We start from the raw sequence: 22,939 nt of genomic DNA on the forward strand, positions 1-22,939 counted from the left end.
TCAAGACCTTCTCAATATTTTTTAATACCTCACCGCCACTTCAAGCTGTAACCATTTACATCAGTGATACTTTTAACTTAACAGTTTTAGTTTGTGATAAAGACTATACGCACTATACGTAATACGCACTGGGACCGCCAGAGCGTACATTCATTGTGCTTTTGAACTTCCGCCCGCCTGCCCGCTCTGGTGCTCTCAGAGGAAATTTACAAACGCACCCACAATAGCCTAGTTTTTTATGTACCTGTTCGGTTTTTTTTTAAATTACTAAATTCACACACTTTTACGATGTTTTTGGGATTCAAACTGTTGGACAGCTAATTCAGAAAAAATACTTTCAACATTTATAAGACTTTTTAATACTTTTTAAGGGTCTTAATTTTCCCAAAATTGATTTATTACCTTTTAATACTTTTCAAGACCCCGCGGATACCCTGTTTTTGAATTCATTATATTGTTTAAAGCATAAGAAACAAATGGGGGAAAAACACATTTTTGAAAAAATATATTTTATTCATATGTCATGCTATGCGCCCGCGCCTCTCTCTCTCACGCACGCACGCACACACACACACACACACACACACTCACAACATACCAGCAATGCAATCTTGACATCGCAGAGCATCAGAGCTAAGGCGGGGCTACAGATTAGGTGTCCCTAAAGAACCCAGCCTGTAACAACCTGGGAGTTTTGACTAGCCGGTAGCAAGTTTTAAAAACTCGTGGTGGATGTAATGGATTTGCTTTCTCGTCGGTTGTTTGACATGGATTTTAACCAGGGTTCAACAAAAGGTAGGCTCTAAATTATTCCTGCTGCTGGTGTATAATGGGTGTGTGGTTGCGGCTCCAACCAACCAACTCGCGTAGTTTTCAGTCAGTGGACTGGCAGGCGAGAGCTATCGGCTATGAATTTTGAGAGTTCAGAAATATAAGAGCTCAAACCCATGTTCAGCAGGCAGCCTATGAATATTAATCAAACTTGCATCACAAGTGTGTTGTTATTCTCAAACCATTTGCTGACCAAACAGAATTTCATTAAGTTTAGTAACAACATAATGTTTACATCAATTAATTTGGATAAATATCAGGTACCATATATAGCTACATGTTAATTTTAAGGAAAAATCTCTCACTAATGCTGTAAACATACAGGGAGTTGATATTATTATTAAAGGTTGAAATTAACAACTCATATAACATGGTTTTTATAATAATAACGTTTTAATATTTTTAATGATATGAGTAAAATTATGATATGTAATATTGTGCATACAGTATATTTAGCAAAAATACTCATTTCTATAGGCCAAGTTCATTTTTCTAGCTAAATGCTGTGGTCATGGCTTTTCTGAGGTAAATGTTACGTTACGTGACATTATTCTCCAGTTGTTTTATTGACCTATTTCCGTAGTTGAAGCAATGATTGAGTGATTACATGAGACATGATACATTTCAGCAAGTTGTAATTCATTCAAATTTATTTACTAACTAAAGAAGAGCTTTAGATCAGTTCACGTGTCGCTTGAACCGAGGTGCTACGGCGATCTGTCACGCCATATTAAAGAGCGCCAAAGCGGTATTTATTGTTTAAATTTCATAATAAAATTGACATAATTTGAAAGCTGAGACTATGTTTCATATCAAAAGCAGGGGCGTTTCTAGGTTTTAAAAACATCAGGGGCTGAGCCCGAAACGTCAGGGTCTGGGGTTATAAGATAACATAATTCGATACAGAGAATAATGTAGGCCTATATGCAGGGGGCAGACTGGTTCATAAAATCAGCCCTGGCACTGTAACCACACCAGCCCACATTACCACACAAACACGTGCATTGAAATGTGAGGTATTAGGGGGGTTCTAAAATTTGAATTTCTCGGACCTACATATATGCATTGTAAGGTGTTTGAAGGCCAAAAAATTTGGATAACAATAGTAATGTCAGTGGGTAGTAGCATAAATTATTTATCAAGCAGATAACAGATTCGTAACCATGAGAATGGGGATAAATGTTGTAATGAATGATCCACAGTACAAAATGGAAATGCAGAATGTTTCTGCTTATTGTTGACAATACACAATCACATATTCCATACAGGAATGGCCTTAAATGAGAAATCGTGCAAGGATTATTTTGCATAGATGTTACATTTCAGTCAAACACCAGTGCAATCTTTTTGTGTCCAGAGGCAAATGAGCAATTTATATATTAGCATTAAAGATTGGTTTCAGCAACTTTTTTCTTAAAAGTTAGAAGTTAGAAAAAGTTGGTTTTCTTCTTAGATTAGTGCCCAAAACATTGATCAACTCAAGAAAGAAAAAAGTTGCTGAAACCAACTTCGTGGGCTGGTGTGGCTACAGTGCCAGGGCTGAATTAATCATGTTATCTTCTAACCCCAGCCGCTGACGTTTCGGGCTCAGCCCCTGATGTTTTTAAAACCTAGAAACGCCCCTGCATATAGCCTGAAAACATCTCATCTGACAGAGGACTGTGCGGCGGTGCTGACTGCATTATTATTATTATTTTTTTTTTATTGCTGTGAGATTGTTTACTGTTGCGCGCAAATCCTGGAGATATTCTAGGATAGGCTGAAATCACTCACGTGGAAATCTCTGTGTGAGAGATTTCAACAATCACCAGTCAGAGACAGCAACAAAGCCAAAGCAAAAAGAAATAAGGCAGCTTATGATTTCGGGGCTTTACATAGGCTATTGTCTGGTTTCATATTTGTCAGTCAACTTTTGAAAATACATTCAGGGCTGAAGCCCCGGCAAAATCGTCTGACGCCGCGTCTGATCAAAAGTAACCTGCCTTGTCTTGTCTATTGGTGTCAGTGGCCTCTTTGAAACGGAGAACAGTGTCAACACGATGCGTGAGATTTGGCAGCCCTGTCTTCACCAACAACATTGTGCATTATATTTATCAAAAAACGATTTTATCATCGCACTGAGGGGGGGCTGGGGGGGCCTTTGGAGATAACTGGCCCCAGGGCCTTTACAAGTCATAATCCGTCCCTGCATATAAGTGATCATATTAATGCCCCTGCTGTTGGCTGTTCATATTGCTTTATTAGACTTTTGTGTGTGTGTGTGCCAACGGCCCTTGGTTGGACGGCCATTCGGGACTTTTCCAGAATGCACAGTGCTGGGTTTCCCGATAACGTTGTCTCTTAGCACGCTATGAAGACTCTTAAGGTATAACTTAACTGAAGGTATACCATTTCTAGGCATGTTCCCTGAACCATACTTTAGAAAGCTGCTTAAGATATACCTTCTTACGTGCGACGTTACCCAGTGCTGTCAGTGGCGATGGAGCTGAATCTGCTGATATTTATAAATTATTATAAAATTCAGGTTACCATAATAAATACAATTAAATTGTATAATTGACATAGCATCACTGAATTACTTGACTAATTAATCAAACCATTTAAGTTGCTAATAGTGTATCCATTACAGAATTTAAAGGTTTACTAATTTCTTTCTTTCTTTCTTCCTTCTTTTTTTTTTTTTTTTTGAAGGCTTTTAAATGACAATAGAATTTATTTATTTTTTACAATAGAAAAGCGTAGGTAATTTAGGTTATGTCCCATGATTAGGTCCTTTGATTATTAAACCATGTTAATTTTACTTGTTTATAGGCTACAGAATAAAAATGGATAAAGACACAATGGAACAGCTCTGTTTAAATCTGGTCTTGCTGGGAGGAACAGGAGTTGGAAAGAGTTCATCAGGAAACACAATACTGGGACGAGACGCTTTCATCTCAGAGAGCAGCTCCACTTCTCTCACACACAATGTGGCTGTCGAAATCGGTAAAATTTGTGGATTACCGATCAGAGTTTATGACACACCAGGATTTTCTGATACAGTGTTGTTGAGTAAGGAAGATCTTTGGAAATATGAAAAAATTCTTCAGAAATGTGAATTGGGCCTGTGTGCGTTTCTGCTGGTTCTCCCAGCAGACAGATTTACTAAAGAAAATCAGGAAGCTCTGGAGAAGATTGAGGAGCTTTTGGGAGCAAAGCGTATACAAAACACCTGGATTCTCTTCACAAGAGGAGATGAACTGGAAGAAGAAAACAAGAACATAAATAAAGTCATCAAAGAAACTGAATACTTGATGAGCCTTGTTCAGAAATATGAGGGCAGACACCACGTGCTCAACAACAAGCAAAAAATAAGAAATGATGATCAATTGAATGCTCTGATATCTAAAGTTTTTTACAGGAACATAGAAAATCGTAAGTGTATTTTTGTCTGTTCACGTTTAGCATGATGGAAGTCAGCCAGGCGCACACTGTATGATCTGTAATAGTCCTTTACGATTGTTGCTTGTGGATGGATCTCAGTTGTCATTAATGTCAAATTGTACGACAATCAAGATGCCTTAAAAACAGATGCATGCAAGAAAACTTGTCCAAAGTTTTACATCATCAACCGATACACGTTCATTGTCTGTGAGCTGCATTATATGCAGGACTGAAATTGTGGCTAACAAAGAAATCTCTAGCATTATTTGTGATTATGGCTTGTCTTGAAAAATTTGTCAATCATCATAGAAGTTGTCACATTGGGACTGTGCACCAAACATTTTATCCCAAATGGTTATTTATCGGCTATCGGTCAAGTCAAGTCAAGTCATCTTCATTTATATAGCGCTTTTAACAATGTAGATTGTTTCAAAGCAGCTTTACAGAGATAAACGTATAATTTAAGGTAACAGAGATTGTTTTGGCTTTATAGCGGTTCTTTATGTTATTTTCCAGCTAAAGTTAGTTTTGATTGATTTGCTTCCGTCGCAACGATCATTTGTTATTAAATTAGGGGCCGCCAAGACGACACCATTCTCTCTACACAGACTTTAAACGCGAACCTGTGAAAAACGCTGCTGGCGTTCACATGCGCATTAAGAATGGGTTCTAGTTATGTGCATTTGAATATGTGTGCGCAAGTTTGGAATTCCCTACAAGCCAAGCCTAAACAAAGTACTTGTCTTTCCTTATAAATTTTGATACAGAATTTTATTTTATTTTGTCGCTTTGGGGTAGGAACGCGAAACAAATTTTCCCGACAACGCCTTGTCTGTAGAGTGGTAAAGGGATCCTCCATAGGGAGAGACTAGTTGGCACTTCAGCACTGCGTTGTGAATATGTCAAACTAACAACTATAACTATAAACGTCTCAGGTGGCCAAATCATGGCCAGAATCGTACAGTGTGCACCTGGCTTTAGGCTTCCTTTCCAATTAATTATGTTCATTCATTCTTTCCTGTCACAAAATCTGAAGTTTTTCCAAGAGAGATTCAACACATTCTCACTCACAACTCGCTTGGTCAGGATTCTCTTCACTTTCTTTGCTCAGGATACAGCTTTAGTATTATTCCACTGCTTTCAGTGAGAACCCTTTGGCATCATACACAGAAGCGATGCGCATAAGAATATTGCCATGTGAAATTACATATACATATAAATTACATATATGCAAATATAAATATTTTAATATAAATATACTTAATTTGTTATAAAAATAAATATATTATATATTATTATGTATACTTTTTAAAATGTTATAATTATATACGCAAAAACTTACATGCATCTTGTTCTGATGCACAAGGCAAACAACTGAAAGCAAAAAAAATAATAATAAAAAAATGCTGGTAGTGGTAGCCTGAGCTTTAAAAAAAAAAAAAAAAAAAAAAAGTGATGCCCAGGAATCCTGACCAATTGTTAATATGTGGCCAGTTCAGAGTTAGAATGTATTAGGAAGATTAACAGTAAAGGAAAACCTTTCATTTTTGACAACATTAAAAAGTGGTTTAAAATACTTCTAAACTTTAACTGTAACAAACAAAAACAGGCTATGGCAGAGGTGCCAAATCCTGTTCCTGGAGATCTACCTTCCTGCAGATTACAGCTTCAACCCTGATCAAACAACTGAACCAGAGATGGTCTTATATTAGGGGGACGAGAGGGTCTGTATCTCTTACCATTGGATAAATCGTAATGGCTAACTTGATCATGTGACGCACCTCAGCCTATCGTGTAATGGCAGTGACGTCAGTGCACACAGTTCGAAGTTTTATGACAGTCATTTACAGTTTATGTTAATCAGCATTGTGTGGATTATTAGCGCATTGGTTTTGTGAATAAATGTTCTATATTTTGTGTTATATCGAAAGGTAGGACTGCATTGTTTGTGGAATGTGCTTTAAAAGCATGAATATCTCTTTAATCTGCAAAGTACTAGTCACTGCAGGGTGCCAAAAACTACCTTTAAGATTACACTGAAACTTATTTGTAATTTAATACATATTTACTTAATTAAAAGTATATGTATTTATGTATTTTTTTTTAACCATCATTCATTAAAAAGCGTTATATCATCATTAGGCACACAGAAGTTAACACAACACTTCATGTGTTATTTGAATTAAACATACAATTTAACACGATATTTATAATTAAATGATTAATTTTGTGTTTAATCATTAAAATGCATAATATCAGCGTCATATGTATACATGCATTTATGATAGTTATTACAATTCAAGTCTTATCATAAGTTAATGATATGCATTTTACCATGGTAAAACCCGAAAGCCAAAGAAAGAAAACATCATTTCTTTTAACATTGTTTTTTACTTTCTTTAGACAATATAGGCTACAGTATCACTCAATATTACTATTAAATACGATGGTAATCCAGTAAATGTTATACCTGTCACAACATTCCCTTCTCTGCTTTCTCTTATAAAATAACCTTTTAATCATAGTTGGATCTACATATCGTTCCCAACAAAAGTATTGTTCTTTACAATACAGTAAAAGTATTTTTGAAGCGTGGTTGATTAACAAAAAGACTGTCAATTCATTATCATATTGACATCCATTCATAAAACACGGCCTTTGCTCTTTTCCTGCGTACCAGCGTTAGCATTAGCTGTTGTGCTTTTTGGTTAAAGGTTGCAGGCTGGTCATCTAGTGGCTTTGACTGAACCTTCAGGAGAACTTGATAATTACACACAGGTGTGTTTGATCAGGGCTGGATCTGAACTCTGCAATTATTTTAAGCAGCAGTGATATTGTCTCCATAATTATTATTTAAATATGACGGTAAATACAACCTTAGATGAACAACAACACATGCCATATTACACTGTGTAATTATTTAACAAAAATAAAGCAAAAATTGAGATATGTGAAAAAACAAAGTTTATTTCAAGATATCGCTGCTAATCCCAGATGCGTATAGAATTTACAACATTCTATTACAATCATGTTCTCATTATGTATATGATAGATTGGCGCTGCACTTAACTGTATTTCATAATCAAAGTGAATCCAGGCATTACTGTGGCCTTTCAAATCCAGTTTCACTTGATTTTCCCAGTCTGGAAGACATGCTGTCTAATGTCAAATCAGACCTCAGATACTGCCCACAATTCTGCAATAACCAATCAGAGAAAAAGAGAATCATCGTTTTGACGATAGTCATTGTCACATACGAGTACTCGAGTACTTGTTCCCATCCCTAGTTTGTACTAATGTGCTGTATTTAGTTTTCACCAAACATCTCTGCTTTGGTCTCGTCTGTCCAAAGGACATTGTTCCAGAAGTCTTGGGGTTTGTACAGATTAATCTTAACAAACCTAAACTGTGCTGTCATATTCATTTTAGAGAGGAGAGGATTTCTCTCGGTCACCCTTTCAAGCTTAATTTCTATGCTAGCAGTAAGCGTGAACTTCACACTTGACTTCTCTAATGTGGCCTATAGTTTCTGCTAAATAAATAATGACAGGATGTAATAAGTCATGTGTTGTTGTTCATCTGAGATTGTATTTACCTAATGTTAAGACTTAAGGACTAGATTATTTTTATGTTCTTATACATAAAACCACAGAATTCAAAGAGGGTGTACTTTCTTTTTCACATGCACAATATCCATGTACAAAGTAGGTGCTATAAGTTGAGGTATAATTGTGATCTGCTTTTTTCCCCTCTATATAGTGCCGAAAAGACAAAGAACTCCAGTCAACATTCCTGTCAAACGTCCTTTATCCAGAAGAATCGTGCTGTTGGGTAAAACTGGTGCTGGGAAGAGTGCAGCTGCAAACACAATACTGGGACAGAAAGTGTTTAAATCTAAAGCTGGCTCAATTTCAGTGACCCGTGAATCTTCAGTGAAACACGCCACTGTTTCAGGCAGGAAAGTGTCTGTAGTTGATACTCCTGGACTCTTTGATACACACATGGGCTCTGAGCAGTTAATGATTAAGATAGCGAGAAGTGTTTACATATCGAGTCCTGGGCCTCATGCTTTTCTCATTGTGTTTCCTGTGAATAGATTCACTAAGCAGGAGGAAGAGATTCCTAAAATCATTGAGATGTTGTTTGGTGAAGAAGTGTTAAAATACTCCATCATTCTTTTCACTCATGGAGATCAGCTAGAAGGAAGGTCCATAAAAGAAATAATTGAGGAGAATGCAGCATTAAGACATCTAGTTGATCAGTGTGGAGGCAGATTTCATGTCTTCAGTAATATAGATGAGAATAATAGAGAGCAGGTGAATGATCTACTGCAGAAGATTGACACAATGATAGAGCAGAATGGTGGAGGATACTACAGTAATCAGATGTATGAAGATGCTGAGAAATTCAGACAAGAGGAAAAGAATGAGAGATTAAGAAAGGAGGTAGAGGAGAGAGTCAGAGCAGAGATACAGTGTGAGAGCAATGTGAGAAAACAACAAGAGAAGATTCAAAGACAAGAAGAGATTGAGAGAGTGAGAAGGGAGACAGAGGAGAGAGTGAGAAAGCAGACAGAGGAGAGAGTCAGAGCAGAGATACAGCGTGAGAGCAATATGAGAGAACAACAAAAGAAGATTCAAAGACGAGAAGAGATTGAGGGAGTGAGAAGGCAGACAGAGGAGAGAGTCAGAGCTGTGTGTGAAGCTCAAATGATGTCTGAAATGGAAAGACTTAAAGTAGAAAGACAGAGAGAGGAAGAGGAGAGAAAACAACAAGAGGAGATTCAAAGACGAGAAGAGATTGAGGGAGTGATAAGGGAGAGAGTCAGAGCAGAGATACAGCGTGAGAACAATGTGAGAGAACAACAAGAGAAGATTCAAAGACGAGAAGAGATTGAGAGAGTGAGAAAGCAGACAGAGAAGAGAGTCAGAGCTGAGTGTGAAACTCAAATGATGTCTGAAATGGAAAGACTTAAAGTAGAAAGACAGAGAGAGGAAGAGGAGAGAAAACAACAAGAGGAGATTCAAAGACGAGAAGACATTGAGGGAGTGATAAGGGAGAGAGTCAGAGCAGAGATACAACGTGAGAAAAATGAGAGACAACAAGAGGAGAACAAAAATACACCAGAGAGTGAAGAAAGAAGTGGATTTAAGAAGTTTTTTTCCAAGTATTGGAAATACTTTTTGATGGGCATTGCAGCTGGTGCTATTGTTGGTGGAGTTGTTGGTGGAGTTGTTGGTGGAGTTGGTGGTGGAGTTGTTGGTGGAGTTGTAGGTGGAGTTGTTGGTGGAGTTGGTGGAATTGGTGGTGGAATTGTTGGTGGAGTTGTAGCCTTAATTGTTGATAAAATGCAGAAGCGTAACTAATGGGTGGAAAGAATGTTGTACTATCATGAAAGGTCATTTTAATGCCAAACACAACTTAGGTTGAATGTGATTATTGTAAATTGGCGATTTTTGATGATTAGTTGAGTTTAATTTCCTATATACTGTGTTATGTTGCCAGAAGGCCTAAATATGAAATCTTCTGTTAAATCCCTCAAATTGGAACCTCTTCTAAATGATTCATATGTATCAAAGGTAACTGATAAAATTGAAACATTTATGGATGATCTTTTAGTTGAACGACTCTAGAAAGACCACGCCAGAGAACTTCATAAAGCTAAGAAAACGGATAAGAGGAAGAAGACAGGCAAGGACCCATCTCCCCCAGGACGAGCTGATCTGGCGAGGCAAGCAGATGATGAGGATTATCAGGCAGAGGGAAACATTGCATAAAAGATTACTAAGTATTGTTAGGGGATTTATGTTGTCAGAGAGTCAATTTAAATGTCCTAATTGTGAAATATAATGCTTGCAAGAGAGGCTTGAATCGCTTGATACAAGTCTGCCTTGCAACTAAGGTGTTTGTAGTTTAAATGTCATTCTTTTGCAAAAGAAGCTTGAATCCCTAGAAGCAGTGCTTTGCAACTTAAGTGTTTGTGGTTTCCTTTGATCTCTCTGAATATACTCAACGTTTCAACTTATTTGACCTTTAGCATAATTTAAGAAGAAAGAAAGAGGTCTCTTCACAGCCCGTGAGGAGGCGAGAGCCAGGATGCTGCAAGTGAAGGAACGCTTAAATATATATTAAGGGTATAGCAGAGGATCTTTCCGAATTTTAGATAAGACCCGTCCTCTCCACTTTTTGAAAAGATTGATTGATTCACCAGAATGATTGACAATTAGGAGGACCAATAGTATAGGTATTCCACCCGGAAGTAAAAAATCCTCCGCTATACCTTTAAGCTTTCTAGCGTAGATGGCAAAATATGAGATATGTATATGTGTTTATTGCATAATAGCTTTAACGGTGGAAAGTTCCAGGCCAGTTATTTCTCCTTGTAAGGGTTGCTGCATTGTTTCTTAGGCGAAGATTATTCAGCATTGGCAGCAACGGCATTTATTCTTGATTCTTGATGTCTGTGTGTCTACATAAAAAAAAAAAAAAAAAAAAAATTGTTTTCTGAACAACTTTAAGAAATCCATTGGATTACAGTGAAAATGCTAAAATATATATATATATATATATATATATATATTATGTTATTCAAGAGCAGTGCTGTTATAATCAATAAAGTAAACCTAACTCAGAGATTAGTCTCTAAATGAGTTCAGTGTTTCAGGTCAAAAATGATTGTTACAACACCATCAGATCACTTTTTCTCTTTGTTCATCTGGCTGTTATAACTGAATTACAGCGGCCAAACTACATCTAAAGTTAAAAAAGTAAGGGTCAAGAACCCAACTAAAGCAAACACTGATCTCCATAATGGTGACATTAAATTAATTAATTATCTCATTAACTTCAACACTTGGGATTTTGCTGTGTAGTGTGCTTTAATACCTTTAAAAACGTCCACATTATGACAAACCATTTGATGTTCCCCGAATAAGTAACTTTAATAACTGTATATTTATAATAAACAAGCCATTCCTGTAAGAAGCCCTGAATGTAAATTAATTTCTCCTGTGCTACACTAGAGCCTTTGGAGAAACAGAAATGAGTGAAAACATCACATATATTCAATTAAAGCATAAGTTACCACTTCTCCAGAGCGACAGTCACACTGATGTCTGCTGTTTCACCAGCACACTCTCGTCCTGTTGGAGAAAAAGTTAAAGGTCAAAGTGCATTTCCAGGGCTGTAGTATGAATCTACTTGAAATTTACCCTGTAAATGACAAAGCAACAGCTCAAACTTACCATCAGATTCTTTCTTAAGTGAAGATTCTTCAGCATTAAATGAATGTATTGTCTTTTTTTGAGTTTATTGTCTTTGTATTATTCTGAAACTTTTTAAAGTAAAACAAAACCATTTTTGGTGATTCGAAAAACTTTTAAAACAAGTCTCAGAGTGATTTTTTCCCTAGAAGTATCTTTACTTTGTTGTAGTTTAGATATGAAAACTAAGCAAACGCCCAGTGAAACAGACCCAGGACTGAACTGGATTGGACACCGCAGAGGACCCTCAAACAACTTCTAGCATCTTTAACCTGCAGGTAAGGACAGTGTATGATTGTCATAGGTTATGTGAATGTTGTAAAAGGATTTAGATGTTACAGCGGCATAGAAACACAATAACTGACAAATGAACAAAAAAAACAATAAATCAGAAATACTTCCAGAAGAAAAGTAAACAAACACAATCTGTTATAAAATACAAGTAAATAATCTAAGAACAGAAAACCTTCACTTTACTATTTAAATCAAATCAGATTATGTATGTGCATTATACAGCATATACTTCATGAATAGAAATAGATTTCTTAAAAAATGAAAAAAAAAACTTCTAGTGGTCTGCAAGAGCCAATATCTGTACCTGTTCCAATCTCAGTCATTTGAATCTGTTCATTAGAGGCATGTTTAAATGTCATTCAATTCTCTTCATAATTTTCATTTAACTTATAAAACTATTAGTTTTTATGATAATAATAATTAAGACATTTGTGTTGCTAGAGAAGCCTGTCAAAACAATCCCATATATACCACTCTATAGCTGATAAGAGAACATGGTAGCTGAAAGAAAATATTCAGTGGTTGACTAATGACTGTGTAACAAGTGCCCTCAACATAGGTTGGTGTAATGGACCAGTTTCAATGTTAGTGGCGAACAGAATCAATACTGGTGGTAAATAAATCACAGAATCATGTAAGGAAAATACTCCAAAATATATTGTAATTCAGCAGCATAAACAGCATGAATCATAATTTGAAACAAAACGATAAAAATGATACACAAAATATGAAATCTCTGTATTGTCTTTTCCCCCTTTTATTCTATTAAGATTTTAATTATTTTTTATAATTAAAAAATAAATATGAGAATACTTTTTGTGCACAAAAAACAATGAATAGTTGAATAAAGTTGTTATTCATGTTTTTTTTTTTTGTGCACAACAAGTATTCTCGTCACTTGATAAGCTTTGGTTGAGCCACTGTAGTCACTTGGACTATTTTGTCAATGTCTTTACTAACTTTTCTGGGCCGGCAAGTTTCGATCCCATAGAAGCCTATGGAGGAGTGATCCAGCTCTCAGATTTCATCAAAAATATATATTTTTTATAATTTTAATAATATAATTTGTGTTCCGAAGATGAACGAAAGTCTTACAGGGTTGGAACAACATGAGGGTGAGTAATTACTGACAGAATTTTCATTTTTGGGTGAAATAACCCTTTAAAGGGGTGGTTTAACGCCCCTTTTAACAAGATGTCAAATAAATATCTGATGTCCCCAGAGTGTGTATCTGAAGTTTTAGCTCAAAATACCCCACAGCATGTTACAATTATCCATTTTTGAGGGTGAGCAAAAATGCATCATTTTGTGTGTCCCTGTAAATGCAAATGAGCTGCTGCTCCCGGCACAGAGGGCAGAGCTACAAGAACTTGTGTGTGTGTGTGTGTGTGTTAGCAGCTTGCAGCTTGCCGACATGCTCTAAAATACAGTCAGAAATTTTCAAAATGTTCCTTTTATAATCAAACCGCAGTCGGACAATGAAGGAGGGACTCAAGAAGAAGACGACATGTAGAAAGCAACAGGACGTTTCTGAATGGTTAGTTGATGAATTTATGTTGCTGATGTGGAGTCAACTATCTTCAAGTCATTGATTAGCATATTCTGTCACGATAATCTATAAATCGCTTGTATGGGAACTATTGTAAGATGCCTACAGAGTGACATGCTATTGCATTTGTGTTACGCACTGTATTGCAATACATTTGAAAATACGGATAGCATGAGCAGACTCACGAATGTGCTCGACTACAGCAACTCTTCCTCTTCTCATGGACTATATCCATGGACCCCCTTTGATGCATGTACATTTTAGGGTTTGTGATGTCACTAACCCGGGAGGAAGCTTGTGTAGTATCTATCAGTCGTTTGTTGTAGTCCTTAAAAAGGGATTTCTGTAAAAGAAAATATCTCCCTTTGCTTTGAACTTTGAGTGTTGTAACTTTGCAGATGTTGATTATGCTCAAACAGCAACATTACACACTAACTAAAGTTAGAAAAGTGAAATCATAATCAACCACCCCTTTAGTATTTTTTTTTTTTTTAGTGCCAAACAAATTAACTAATGTAAAATAAACATTATTGAATAATAAACTAAATGAAAAAAAAACAAAAAAACAAAATTAAAGCAAAACAGCAGTGTTGGAGCTGCAAACCATGCAAAGGAGGATGCAAAACCATTAGTTAATAATTACTGCATCAGCAACTAATAAAGATTCTAAATGATTAATAGATTAAGTAATATATGAACTGTTATTAATTAAATGTGTCATAATGTATTAATTCCTTAATAACTTATTTTATTAACTAAAAGTGTAAATTAATGAATTAATTACCACAGTTGGTTAAAGCAATGTACTTCAACTTTTAGTTGTCTGCTTGAATTAATCATTAACTAATTATTTGCAAATGTATCATTATGTTATGACTTTACTTGTTGAGGCACACGACTATTAACTAATTGTTAAGTAATATGCCAATGCTCTTTCTATTACTTATAGAACTGTCTTTGTAAGTTGAAGTAAAACTGAACAGTATTTGTCTTTATAAAATAAAAAAAATTTTGAACAAAAGATAAAAATACTCAGTAGCACCTCATTGCAGTACACGAGATCCAGGGGGCGGAGTTGGATCCAGATTTAAGGGGTGGAGATTGGTAGGTTTAGGGGTGGGTTTAGGTATATGTAAGGTGGGAGGAGTTGGATCTGGATTCAACTCCTTCCCCTGGATTTCGTGTTCTGCAGTGAGGACCAATTAAAATAATTAATATTTGTAGCAATTAATATTTGTAGCAAAATATCAAAAGGTTACAGGTTATAATACTTCAGCTTATCCAATCTCAACAGGGCAGTCATGTATTGGAGAATTACACAGGCTATTTACCTTGCAAGCAGTTCAAGCAATAGATATAAAAATAACTTGTCCTCATCCGAGCTATTCAAGTTAAGATAATACAGCAGAGCAGTTTGAGCAAAAAGAGTTTCAGTTAATAAACTGAACTGGAAGAGAGCTAATTTCTCCCCAGGGATGCACACGACATCAAAATAAAAAATGCAACAGCTAACAGTCAAAAAGCAGTCATATTTATACGGAACTGGGTTACATTGTTCCTATGCAGTTTCTTGGGTTTTTTCCAGAGGAACTAAATCATGTGACATCAACCTTCTATTGCCGACATTGTTTCCTGTGAGTCAGGCCTCTGTGTAAGTGTGTGCGTGTATATGTATCTGGAAGTGTATTTGTAGGTTCATAATATCTTTTGAAATTCAAATAGTTCCCTACCACTGTTCAATATCATTTAATATATTGATCATTCATATATTGGGAAATTCACGAGTTCCTTTGGCCATATAATCTTTAAGCTAATAAGGTTAATCGTATTTGGCTTGCTGTCCGCAGTGCAGGGGTTTGAGGAAGCGGCTTCAACTCGAGCTTGGATACACCCCCCAGTGGGACTACTAATGCTCGGAGGATGAGTATAGTAGTAAGATGCCTAAATTATATTGATGGAGTTGGGGAGGTGGAGGGATGCCAAAACAGCTGATGCCAGAGCAAGGTGAACGGCTGCTTATAAGAAAGATTAGATGGGTTCACTCCTCCAGAAATTACATTGTGAACTTCACTATATTTTCTTTTCATAAGGGTATGGCCCTTATTTTCCTTTTGCTATTGCTATTGCTGCGATTGCTGCTGCTCCTAACCCTCCTCCTACTACCGCTCCTACTCCTACTACGCCTCCTCCTATTACTGTTAGCGCTGTTTGCCCGTAGTCCATCAGTTTTTGTTTAAAAGCCTCTTGTTCAATCCTTCTCTGGGCCTCTTTAAATATGTAATTAGTGTAGTGCTGTCCTCCGTTGATCCTCACCATTTCATCAATCTTCTTCAGCAGTTCTGTGACCTGAGAGCGATTACTCGTGTCTTCATTGTTGAATGAGTGAAATCTGCCACCGCACTCATCAACAAGAGCCTTGAGATCATTACTTTCACTGATATATTCATCTAATGAAAGCCCCTTCAGAAGATCAGTGTGAGTGAACAGAATGATGGTGTGATGAGAAGCTTTTTCTCCAAAGTTATTCTGAATCCATTTCACTGTTTTCTTCTCTTCTTCTGTGAATCTCACATCCAGTCTGATGACCAGCAGAAACACATGAGGACCAGGAGCAGACATGTAGATGCACTTCAGAATCTCTTTCTTCAGTTCTTCTTCACTCATTGACGTATCATATAGTCCTGGAGTGTCGATCACTGAGATGGTTTTATCCTCCTCCACTGCAGTCACACGTCCTTGACAGTGTCTAGTCATAGACTTAGCAGAACAACCTTGATTAAACACAAAGTCGCCGATGATGGTGTTTCCTGTTGAACTCTTTCCTGATCCAGTTTTACCCAACAGCACAATCCTCCGATCTGTTAAAGAGAGAGGAATTTAAAATGTTATTTACACTTTAAAAATGATGCTCAATAGGGGCCCTTTACTCAGTGGGCCTCGAAATTACATAAAATGACTAATAAGACAGAATAAGTATATAAAATAAGTTAATTAGCATTATTTTAATTTACCCCCTCAACAATTTTCCCATCGAATAACCAGAGTTTCAATTGTTTTGAAAAACCTGGATATGTTGTATGAGGTCAGCTAATTTTAAAAGTGTGATTTCTAGAAAAGTCATAGTAATGGTACACCATTAGAGGGGTGTTTTACACACCATTACACACTAACTAAAGTTAAAAAAGTGAAATCATAATCAAGCACCCCTTTAGGATAATTCATGGCCAGGTGTTGGTGGTTCTTTGCCTCCATATCGTGTTTTTTGTTTGCCTCCAATCAAAGCACAACGAGCCATAGATTATCACTTACAAATAATTTACCTTTTTACGTGAAAATCTCTCAGAATTAAAATAAATAAAACCACAAATGGCTAAATATTTACCCAATTTTAAATGCAAACTTTCTCTAGCAATCTTCTGTATCAGCCCTTCCATCTCTTCCTGGCTCTTCACCTGTTTCCTGAGATCTCCCTGGTCTGCAGAATCCTTCTCTCTCAGATTCAGTTTCACTTCTTGTTTCATGTCCTCCTTCTTCAGATAGATCTCATGGCTGTAGTTCTGTCCTCCATTGTTCTTCACCATTTCATCAATACTCTTTAAGAGCATTTTGATCTGGTAGGGATCGCATTCACTTTTGCTGTTTATCACGTGATATCTTCCCTCAAAGTAGTTCAGCAGCTCTTTAATATTCTCACTCTCAATGAATTGAATCCATTCTTTTCTGGATATTTTGTCTCTTCCAATAAACATCACCATAGTGAACCTCATAGCTTGAGCCCCAAAGTTCTCCAGGATTTCCTCCACAACGTTCCTCTGCTCCTCTCTGCAAGTCTCCAGGTTAATGATGAGCAGGAACGCGTGAGGAACAGGAGCGGAGAGATCCAGGCTCTTCATCATCTGCTTCTGCAGCTCTTCATCAGTCAGTTGAGGGTTGAAGAATCCTGGAGTGTCGATGATGGAGATGTTTCTGTCTTCTACTCTTCCTCTCTGTATCTCACTCTCTCTGGTTCTGCTTTCTTTAAATGCCTCTCGACCCAGTATTGCATTTGCTGTTGGACTCTTTCCAGCGCCAGAGACTCCCAGCAGCACAATCCTCAGATCGATTAAATCATGTTGTTCATCAGGCTCTGTGAAAGAGAGCGTTTTTTTAAAGAATTAAGATTAAGTTTAAGAATAAGTTTGCTTTCATCTAATTATAAAATTACCTTTAATCATATTGACAAAACCATACAGTCATTTTATATTTAATTACAATGCTTTAGTCTATCTGCTCATTTTAGTGGGAACATAAATGTTGATCTGCTTTATCAATGCAGAAATGTATTCTGAAAACAACTGCAATTACTGAAAAAGAATCAACTTAAAGTCAATGATCAAGAGCCCAACTAAAGCAAACACTGACTAAACAAACTAAACATTTTCAACTAAACATCAACATCTAAACCTCAGTTAATTCTCAATTAGAGCTTCTGTAGACGTCTGACAGAAATAAAGTCAGTCTGGTTAGTAATAAGTGAAGCTGGTAATGCTGTTTGTGGAGTTGTGTAATCCTCCTCTGCTGAGATCTTCACAGATTTAATGTCTTATTTTATCTTCAGTTGATTTAATCTAAGGCTGTGTCTGAAGAAAGTTGTAGTTTTTCTTATTATTTATCTTTTGAATGATTGAAAGAATGTTTCAGGAACATCATACTAACCTTAAATAACACTGTAGTAACATGAAGGAAACTGGACATGTCTATGTTCTTGGAATGTTACAAATGAACGTTTCTAGAATGATGAATTGTTAATCAAAATAAACGTCAAGAAAACTGGACTTTTTTTTTATGTTCCCAGAACCAACACTGAATATATTTGGAGAATGTTCTTATAACAAAAAATCTGTTAAAACACTTTATACCCAAATGTCAAAAAATGTGCAGCATTAATAAAGCCCCAGTCTTACAGATCATTAACTAAAAAAAAATTGTTTTAGGGTTTAGTAACCCTTTAAAGGAAGATAAGTTCAGTTAGTTCCTTGTTCCTGTTTGTGATCGTCAAGCACACTTAATTTTATTATTTATTATTTTTCTTGAGAAATGCATACTAATTTTAAGCTTATTTAATGTTATTGCATCTACACAGTGGGTATGTTATGCATTTACTTTGTGTTTTGGCGAAATTAACATGGTGTAGGCCTAAGAAGAAAATACACAAACATTTTCAAGTAAAATTGAGTTTCTGCCTACTAATAAATAAAAATAATATTCCATTTAATAACAAATCTTTCCAAAAAATGGAGACATACAGTAATTCATTCCTTTCAGGAACAGCTGGGAAACACTGAACTAGTGTAATAATATAATTTCAAGTATATTTGTCCCTTACACGTCCTTATACAGAGGTGGTGTAATGTGTCTTCTGCTAGTCCTTCATTGTTCCAGTGAAAATTAAAATTACCTTAAATAAACAGGTTAATAAACAGTAGGGGTAAAAGGTAATGTGAATATGAGTATGAGTATGATATGAGATAAGTCTTTCCAGACAGAATTCACACATACACATTCTGGTCTTTTTCAGCTGAGACTAACATGTGTGTTTGGAAGGGATCTAAGTTATAACTCAGCCTGGATGTAATATACTATATTTGCTACAAGATGTTGATCTGACAGTATCAGGTTGAAAAGTGTTTACAGTCAGCACGATATGGCTTACAGAAGTCTGCAGTCATGGGTTCAGTGGATGGCAGTTGTATAAGAGGATATGAGTGTGACTGATGCAGAACTTGCAGTGAACTTTAGCAGGACTTCCATCTACTGGACATAGTAAGTAACGCTTTCAAAATAACTATATACTTATAGTTATAGTATAACTTATTGAGGGCCTCTTTCACACTATTCATCACTAATAATAAGTTCATCCTTTTTCTCCTTTACATGAATGTGACTGATGCACATTCTGTTTGGTTATCTCTATTTACTGTTTTTTTTTAAGTGATCATGTTTGTTTTCATGTTGTTCTCTGTTGTGCTGAAGCTTAAAATATATTTGCATAAGAAAATGTAATTTATGATAAATATTAGAACTCAGCCTGCATACTGTACAGCATTAAATACTATATATAATCAATTACATTATCACATCATTTGGCGCATCGGTTAGGGCATCAACACAATGTAACTTTTTCTGCATTTTACTTCTGCACTAGCAGAATCATTTATTTATGTCCTCATATTTCACATACTATCTACACTGACCAACACTGAAATGCTCATTTAATATCCTAAAACATCAGTAAACTAACTGATAAATGTTTCACAGTAAAGAGTCAAATCATTTAATGGACTTACTGTTGAGGAGATGAAAATCTGGACTACTTCTGCCTACCACACACACACACACACACACACACACACACGCACACACGCACACACACACACTGTTAGAGTATCTGGAGAACATTATGCACATCTGAAAACAAGCTTTTTCACTGATGGATTAAAATAGAACATGACAGAAAATAACACAAATATCCCACAATCTGTTTACAGCTGATGAACTCTTGATCTTCTATTATTCAGATGTGAATATTTGTGTTTGTGTTTATTTATTAATGTTATTTAGTGCATGGTTTTGATCTTATTTTAAATGAATATTTAAGAGGAAAAGAGCAACTTGATTGGCAGAATCATAATGAACACATTAGACGTTACTGAAAATTTCATCTATTTAATACAAGGCCTGATATATTTCTGTTCCCTTTTTTGAGGCAAACAATGATTTTAATTTTTTTTTTTTTTTTTTTTTTTTTTTTTTAAGTGGCAGCGATATTACAAAAACACTCAGTGCCAATGCATTATGTTTGCTTCCAATTTATGCTAAAAAGTCAGTACATTTTAACTGTAATGAAACCTGCGTGTGTATCAGTCTGTGGGACTCTCCGTTCTAAACGCTCCTTGAAATGCATAATTCATAAATAAATCAGTGCTTAAGCAGGAAGAGGTTTGATTCTGATATATCATAGGCTACTAGACACGTTTAACATGTTAATATTTTGCATATGCACATATTTTGTTGTTAATCAAACCTTCCCAGCACTCTTCGCCATGTTGTCGTTCTGCGCCACGGACACGGAAACCGAAAGTAAAAATAACGAGCAGGAAACGAAACTCATCCGGTCATTCATGACAGTCACGCGCCACGCGAACAGTCTCAAACACATTTATCCTTGTACGCACTGATCCATTGGAGCGTTTCAAAGGTTAAAACCAGGTTAATGCCAAGTATTTTATTAAAACGATCCAACTGCATTTGATAGTAACCTCTTATCCTGATTATAACCTAATATAATAAAGTTACTTAACACATTTCAGTCAAAATGGCTAAACATGGTTTGCTTTAATTTTGAACTATATTAGCTCACCTTGTCTCAAATCCAAAGAGGAGGATGAAGGGTCTGTTGCTACTCCTCCACTCCCTGATGTGACAGTTACTGAAACTGAGGACCATGTGTTGCACAATGTTAAGTTCTGCTTCTACTAAATCTGACATAAATATAATGTTAGCTACCGAAGAACCTATGACACAGATTAGCTTATTATTGCTAATGTTAGATATTATAGCCTATTAATTTAAAATTGAACGTTTCAAATTAGGCTATAATAATGGTGTGTTGTATGTAAACAACAGCATTGTAGTGCACAGTTTGTTTATTTATTTAGCCTTTACCTCAGATTACATGTATAACCAAATGATCATCTGAAAGTGTATGTTCTGCTCTTTCAATGGGTTGTCTCAGTTCATTTTTAGCACTAGCGATCGCGGAGATATTCAAGCAGTTTAGCATTACAGATTTCGTGTAGTAGTTTGTGCTCACCTTTCTCTGAAAATAAGTCAGTTACCAATTGTTTCTCCTCATTTTGTTTTCTTTCCTTCTCCTCATTTTGTTTTCTTTCCTTCTCCTGCCTTTCCTTTCTTTCCTTCTCCTGTCGTTCCTTTCTTTTTTGGTGGCCTGATTTGGCTGTCTTTGAGAAAGACATTTCTACAGCAGAAGTTTGCGCTCCACCAGATGCTCAACTAACTAACATAAAATGCGTGCAGATGGACTAAACCATTCGGCGCATTAGCAAGGGGTGGAACCGTGAGACCTTAGATAGTTTACTTTTTTTGTATACAAAATGTAGTCAGTCAGTCAGTCAGTCAGTCAACCACGTTATTCCGCCAATACACTAACTTTACATTTCATCTGACATTCATTATGAAATTTAAATAGGAAATGAAAATATCCAGGTAAAATAAAATATATTGTAGGCCCTCTCTCCCCTTGGGGCCCTGGTAATCAGAACTGGTTTTACCAAGCCTCTGGATAGAAAGATAGATAGACCCTGACTTTTTGTTAATATGACAGCTTAATATTAAATATATAAGAACATTTTAATCGTAATAACGATATCTGCCTCTCTCGATTAATTTTAAATAATCGCTGTGATATTTGCCCGCTAGTTATTCATCCTGAAACGGCTTTTTTATTTATTTGATATTTGCGTTATCTTGCACTGGGAACAAGTCCCTACTAGCCGAGATGGTCTTATATGAGGGAGACGAGAGGGTCTGTATCTCTTACCATTGGAGAAAGCGTAACGGCTAACTTGTGACGCAGCTCAGCCTATTGTGTAATGGCAGTGACGTCAGCATTATTACAGTCAGTTACAGCTTACGTTAATCAGTTTCATGTGGATTATTAGCATGTTGGTCTTGTGGATAAATGCTCTATATTTGGTGTTATATCGCTAGTTAAGGTACAGTAGGACTGCATTGTTTGAGGAATGTGCTTTACTGCGGAAAAAAGCGTGAATATCTCTATATGCTGCAAAGAACAAATCACTACAGGGCACAAAACTACATTTAAGATTACACTAAAAACTTAATTGTAATTTACTACATATTTAATTCATTAAAATTACATGTATGTTTACCATAATTAAAAAGCGTTATATCATCATCATTAGGCACACAGTAGTTGACGCACCATGTTTTATTTGAATTAAATAACATACAATATAACACAATATTTATAATTAAATTAATCATTTTGTCTTTATTCATCAAAGTGCATAATATCAGTGTCATATCATATGCATACATGCAGTTAAAATAGTCATTACAATTCAAGTCTTATCATAACTGGTCAAACCTGAAAGCCAAAGAAAGAAAACATCTGTATTTTTTACTTTCTTTAGACAATATACAATATCACTCAATATTACTATTAAATACTATGTACCGTACATAGTAATACAAATGCCGTAAATGAGTTCTGCCTGTCGTGACATTACCTACTCTGCTTTCCTTTATAACCTTTTTATCTTAGTAAAATCTACATATCGTTCCCAACACAAGTATTGTTTATGGTAAAACATGTTGAAGATTAGCGAACAGGCTGTCGATTACTTAAATGATCAGGTGTTTCCTCACAAAAGCGGTTTATTCAGTGTGAAGCCTCTTCTCCATTGACATCCATTCATAAAACACGGCCTCTGCTCTCCTTCACTGCGTACCAGCGTTAGCATTAGCCATTACGCTTTTTTCTTTTTTTTTTTTTTTT

The 22,939-nt window shown here is 36.0% G+C and overlaps 2 protein-coding genes across 8 annotated transcripts; one reads left to right on the forward strand and one right to left on the reverse strand.

Annotated features, from left to right (window-relative positions):
* Nucleotides 1-575: 575 nt before the first annotated feature.
* LOC311078483 (GTPase IMAP family member 8-like) lies at nucleotides 576-11,557 on the forward strand. Of its 3 annotated transcripts, none has more exons than XR_014605183.1 (5): nucleotides 576-795; nucleotides 3,643-4,245; nucleotides 8,014-8,730; nucleotides 8,856-9,528; nucleotides 9,586-11,557. XR_014605183.1 is itself a non-coding variant. In XM_084107305.1 (5 exons), the coding sequence occupies exons 1-5, from the start codon at nucleotides 738-740 to the stop codon at nucleotides 9,618-9,620; spliced, it is 1,707 nt and encodes a 568-aa protein (XP_083963431.1). In that variant the 5' UTR covers nucleotides 576-737; the 3' UTR covers nucleotides 9,621-11,557. The 3 variants fall into 3 exon arrangements, 2 of the variants coding, with proteins under 2 accessions (XP_083963431.1, XP_083963432.1); XM_084107305.1 differs by having other exon boundaries at nucleotides 8,014-8,806; nucleotides 9,311-9,528; XM_084107306.1 differs by lacking the exon at nucleotides 9,586-11,557 and having other exon boundaries at nucleotides 9,096-9,451.
* On the reverse strand, nucleotides 9,865-21,429 carry LOC311078452 (GTPase IMAP family member 6-like). 5 transcript variants are annotated; one of them, XM_084107268.1, is made up of 5 exons: nucleotides 21,212-21,404; nucleotides 20,759-20,833; nucleotides 19,686-19,718; nucleotides 16,742-17,485; nucleotides 9,865-16,217 (listed from the first exon to the last, which is right to left on the reverse strand). In XM_084107268.1, exons 1-5 carry the CDS (start codon nucleotides 21,372-21,374, stop codon nucleotides 15,460-15,462), a joined length of 1,773 nt encoding a protein of 590 aa, XP_083963394.1. In that variant the 5' UTR covers nucleotides 21,375-21,404; the 3' UTR covers nucleotides 9,865-15,459. The 5 variants fall into 5 exon arrangements, with proteins under 5 accessions (XP_083963394.1, XP_083963395.1, XP_083963396.1 ...); XM_084107269.1 differs by lacking the exon at nucleotides 19,686-19,718 and having other exon boundaries at nucleotides 21,212-21,429; XM_084107270.1 differs by lacking the exon at nucleotides 20,759-20,833.
* Between the last annotated feature and the right edge of the window lie 1,510 nt (nucleotides 21,430-22,939).

This window comes from Abramis brama, assembly GCF_963993115.1.
Source record: "Abramis brama genome assembly, chromosome: 1".
Lineage (NCBI taxonomy): Eukaryota > Metazoa > Chordata > Actinopteri > Cypriniformes > Leuciscidae > Abramis > Abramis brama.